The 5,430-nt window shown below is 37.1% G+C and overlaps 1 protein-coding gene across 1 annotated transcript; it reads left to right on the forward strand.

Moving 5' to 3' along the window:
* The first annotated feature begins 469 nt into the window (after nt 1–469).
* LOC132181803 (F-box protein CPR1-like) lies at nt 470–4,873 on the forward strand. The gene is made up of 5 exons (XM_059595034.1): nt 470–559; nt 878–1,521; nt 2,973–3,051; nt 3,294–3,347; nt 4,748–4,873. The coding sequence occupies exons 1-5, from the start codon at nt 470–472 to the stop codon at nt 4,871–4,873; spliced, it is 993 nt and encodes a 330-aa protein (XP_059451017.1).
* Nucleotides 4,874–5,430: the final 557 nt, after the last annotated feature.

Here is a 5,430-nt window from a genome sequence, read left to right on the forward strand (position 1 = left end):
GAAAGGAAACACTTGATAATCAAAAAAATAAATTTCATGATGAAAGTGTCAAATATGAAGACAAGAAATAAAAGAAAATATAATAAAAGTAGAGGCATGGATGAGACAAAACTCTCCTTGCACCAATTTTTCATTCTGCAGGTTCAGAATCTCACGCCCTCTGCTGTTTGTCTTCTTTGTTTTGTACAAGAGAGAGGAATGGTGAGGAGAATGAAAAACAGCATTTCTCTGGGTTGTTGACCCTTCCACGTTTCACCTGCTGCCTTTGACGCGATGGGCATTTTCTGCAGGGCTTGTCTTCTTTCTTCTAGCTGCCAAAAAAAGAAAGGAAGCCATTAAAGCCCAATAGTTGCCCTTTCTTTTCCTTTCTTCCTGGTTTTAAAAGGTCATTCGCTTCACCAAACTTTACTTTTATCAACATTTTCTCTTTTCATTTCCTCTCTTCAGCTCTCTCTTCCATTGCCAGGCGATGTCGGACTGTCTCCCACCAGAGATTGTCACCGACATCCTCTCACGACTGCCGGTGAAGTCGCTCATGAGATTCACGTGCGTTTCAAAGGCATGGTGCTCTTTAATCTCCACCCCCAACTTCATCTCCACCCACCTCAATCGCTCTCTTTCGAACTTCCAACACCAGACCTGCCTTTTCGTCTGCCATTCCGACGAAAACTACGAAAACCTCCTACACACCCTCCTGCTGTATCCATCATATCAAGAAATAGAACAAAAAAGGGATTTCTTTGCATGCCCATCTGATTCCATACAATTGCGTGGTATACACCCGAGCCAAAGAAACAAGTATTTCTTTGACTTAGTTGGTTCATCTAACGGCCTACTTTGTCTTGCCCATAAAAGTTCAAGCTTATGTGTTCTCTAGAACCCATCCATTCAGAAAGCCATATCCCTTCCCCGGTCTAATCATGGATTCGAAAGTTCGTTAAACCAATATGTTGGCTTTGGGTATGAGCCCACGACGGATGATTACAAATTTGTGAGGCTTGTGTGTCCAGACACTGATTATTCTTGTTTAAACAGAATCAAACCTGTTCCACCTTTCGTTGATATTTATACGTTGGCTGAGATTTATACGCATCGAATCGGCACATGGCGCTCTATTACGGCCCTCGCTCGTCCCTACGTCGCCAAGATGCGGTGGTCATCGGTTTTTGTGAGTGGGGCACTCCACTGGGCCGCACACACTCCACGGCGCCAGGGCGGTTTTCTCAATGTTATCCTGTGCTTTAATATGAAAGATGAGACATTTGGTGAAGTGGGTATGCCTAAGAGTTTACAAGGGCTGGAAGGCTTGTACGTTTCTCTGTTATTACTTGATGGGTTGCTTGCTCTTATCCCTCATAACGTATATTATGGCTACGATAATGCGTCTCACGGTGTGTGGATGATGAAAGAGTATGGAGTGGTGGAATCTTGGACTAATCTGTTTGATGTTCAAATTGCGTTATTTCACAAGATGTTAGGCTTTACAAAGAGTGGTGAACTGCTTGTTATCAAGGCTGAAAGGTTGTTTTCTTTGGGACCAAGTAACCGAGGATATTTGGAGAATCCTCCCATTTGTGGCCTAAAGCATATTTATTTGAATACTTAAGTGGAGAGCCTTGTTCTACTGAATGTAGCTGACCAAGTTCCGGGGAGACAGGAGAATTCGTCTGGTGGTAGCTAGCTCGCAAAGAAAAGCAGGTAAAGGTGAGTTACTTGATGCTAGTTCCACATTGTACTTGTTACGATTACCGAATTTGTGTGGTTAATATAGGTTTATGAATAATATTAAAATTTCCTATTTCAATATGAAGTTATTTCATCAAACAAATGCTGTTTTTATATGGATAATATTAAAATTTTCGATTTCTGAATTAGGGGTTGCTCCGATATCTCTATTCCGAAACTACTTCGTTTTAAGGAATTGGTCTGTGCCTTCCTACTCGGTTTTGTTTTTCCGATAAACAGAATTTTTTTTTTTGGAACAGTCGTTTTAAGGAATAGGTAAATTGTTTGTTGTTGTTTTTGTAGATTGTGATTTGATTTAGGTGATTACCCCTGTTTTGGTTTATCTTTGTGGATTTTTGGTATGTAATATTATTGTCTATGATATCAGCTTTTTGAATTATGATCATGTTAATTTATATGGTGTTCTTATTTACTATTTATCTCGTATTTGGTAGCTGAGAATACCGAGGTAGGGAATATAGATTGTGTTTTAAGTTGATTTTGGTTTTTGGGTAAAGTGCAACTCAGCTAATGGTTGTTTGAGGCAGTTCAGTAATGTTGTTTTTATGAGCTAAAAGCTTAGGCCTTTGTGTTTTTGGGTTATGTTTTGTTGTTAGCAGACAGAGATTCAATATTTTTTTTTTCTTTATACTTGCTGGTGAGACTGTTTGAAAAGAGAAGTGGTGAGACTGGTTTATGGTTTGTGTGTTCTCCTTGGATTTGTGTCAAAAACCTGTTAAATCCAATGTATTCAATATATGTGTTGTCGTTTGTTTCTTTCCATTGTGTTTCTAATTCTGATTACTTTTAATTACTAGGAATTTGATTCTTGTTTTAACCAATATGCAATTTTTTAATTCCCTAATGATTCCTCACTGTTGCCATCAAATATCTTGAGAAAAAAAATGAAAAGTCGATATCAAGTCTTGGTCTATACTTAAAGACTTTCTATGGTGTATTAGAAAATGGAGTCTTTCGGTTTGTTTCTACTCTGCATTTTCAAAATCAGAAAGAGAGCATTAGAGTGTCACCATTAAAGAATCTATTAACTCTAGTTGCCTGTTTCTCCTTTATTAGGTAATTGTAATGTGCAAACTTGAAAATTGTATTTTTTCCATCAGCAATGGCTGCAAATGGATGTTAGTGAGGAATGTGTTCTTTTATTGAGATTGGTTTATTAATTATCTAAAAAAAAAGTTAGGCATGTGAAACTATGGCTTCATAGGTCAACCATTTTATAAATGAAGATTTGATGCCATTGTTATTCTGCCTTTGTGCTACAAGTTCCTTGTCTTTTTGCAAGAGGCTATACTGATGTTCAGCATGGTACTCCTATTAAGACATAGGAACGTATTGTTAAGCAATTTGTTTGGACAGTCAGATCCTGGACAGAAGAAAATTTGGCTTGACTAGGGAAAGTGTGATCTTTGTTGCAATAGGAATGCACCTGCTACTCTTCTTGTATAGCTTAGGAATGACAGTTTGTATTTTTTGGTGTTTTCTGTTGCTCTGTTTTAGGCACTTAGGAATGGCAGTTTGATGTAGTTTTTTGGTTTTTTCTGTTTTAGGAGCTGGTTGCTCTTTTAGTTGGTTCTGGTAGCTGGTACTTATCGGCTATTGTTGTAGTTTTTACAAAAATATAGTTTGGTATTTGTGGAGTTGCTATTGTAGCAATTGTGGTCCAGTTTTTACAGGAGAGTTGATTGTAATGTTTTTGTTTCATCATAACAGTTGTGCTTATTCACCAAAAAAGGGAAAAAAAAAAAAAAAAAAAAAACACATTTGCAATTTGCAGAAAATTCCAATGTTTCTTTTAGGAAGTTAGAGCACTTATAAACTTTGGTTTGCTAGAGGCGTTGAGGGCGTGTAGTCGTACATTATGGGATGGTTAGGTTTTCTTAGATATTGGATTATGATGGTAAAACATATGATAATTTTATTTATCTTCATTAAAAGTGGACCTTGGTGTGTATGATATGTCTGGGATCAAAGCTTGATATGATGCCTTCATTTTTTTTTTTTTTGTTGGTTGATGAATGAGCCATTTCATTGGAGTTAATAAAGCCTCATATAATACTTGAGAGTGGTAATGTTTGCGTTAGTGACAAGCATCTCTATTTATTCAAATTGTTATGATGTGCCTTGAATTCACTGCTTGGTTGATAAGTTCTTTACTGTACACGTTGTCACAAATTCTGCTGCTCAATTCAATCATATTAGGGATACTAGAGTATTTTTAGGAGTTTCATATTTTTCTGTAGATATAAATTATAAATCGGAATCAAAAGTTTTAACATGTTTGTTTCCTGTCTATTATTTTCATTTGCTTGCATTAGTTTTTGTCTACTTTACAGAAATGAATCGAGGGAAAAAGATTTCGTGAAATGGTTTTACACCAGCTTGGATCGATGGAGTTGGTCGATCACATAGTCGAGACCCCAAACTCGATATGAAGTACAAGGAAGAAATATATGTTTTGTTTGCTTGGATTGCTTCTGTTGTTTATGTTTTCTTTGTTGCTTTACTTTCTTGGAATATATGAAAGAGTAAAAAGGGTACTAGAAGGAAGAATTCTCAAAGGTTTTCAATGTTGGCTTTCTTTGCACTTACAATGTGAAGGGTAAAAAAAAGAGTATCTAATGCTCTTAAGTTGTTTCCTCTTATGGTAGTTCAGTTTATTCCTCCTTTATGATATGATTGTAACATGCAACTGTGAAAAAATACCATAAATCAGAACATATTTTTCCATTTGCAAAAGCCGTGATCCTGTTGTCGGTGAACTTTGAAAGGATCCAAAGTCTAATTCTCCCATTTCAACATAGTTAGTGTTAGTTTCTTTTCATCTTTTATTGAGTGAGATTGGAGCATGCAAATGTAAGAACATCTTTTATTGAGTGATCTTGTTGTTAATGAACTTTGAAAATCGTGGATGTATCTTTAAAGTAACTCAATTTGAGTTTATCAGGTTCTCAGGTAGTAACTGCAAAGATCGAAGTCTTTTTGTTCTTCTTTTTCTTTTTAGGAAATAGAGAAATCTGATGGGATATCTATCTTTTCAGGCACAGTTGCAGACAACATACGATATGGAGTGCAATTTAGAGGGAAGAAGCTAAGTGATGAGGAGATTTACAAGTTGCCAAGTCTTTGACTTTTTTTTGTTAGTGTTGTCTTAGACTTTTCTTGGTAGGGTTTATAAGCATGTACATATATGGGGGTGAAAATTATTGAACTGAAGTAGTTTTCTTTGGAATGTAGTTTGGTTTTTCTCTCTTCTCTCTTCTCTCTCCTCCCCCTCCGCCTGAGTGCAGGCGTGTGGGTGGCCCGTGTGCATTGTTTGGGTGTCTAGTTTGTTAGCTATTTGGTTAGCGTTATGGCTATTTCGAGAAGGTGGTATGTGGAGTCCAAAGCTTTTGAGTTGCTGATAAAGAGTGGGGCTTCAGGGGTGAGGATTTTCGAAATAAGTAATAGGAAACAAAAAACCATTTTCTTGCAGAAGGATGAGTTGGTTGGCTGGTGCGCATAGTGGAGGACTTGGTGGCAGTGGAAACTTCTAAGGTTTTTTGGGACCAATCCAGAGCAGGGTATCCTCGGATAATTGCGCAGAAATGCTCTAACAGACATGAGCATTTTCTGACGGTAGAAGAATATGATGGAAGGCAAAGAAGTGGTTCGATTATTATCCCAGAGGGAAGATATGGTCAAGGA

This window comes from Corylus avellana, chromosome ca5 (assembly GCF_901000735.1).
Source record: "Corylus avellana chromosome ca5, CavTom2PMs-1.0".
NCBI lineage: Eukaryota > Viridiplantae > Streptophyta > Magnoliopsida > Fagales > Betulaceae > Corylus > Corylus avellana.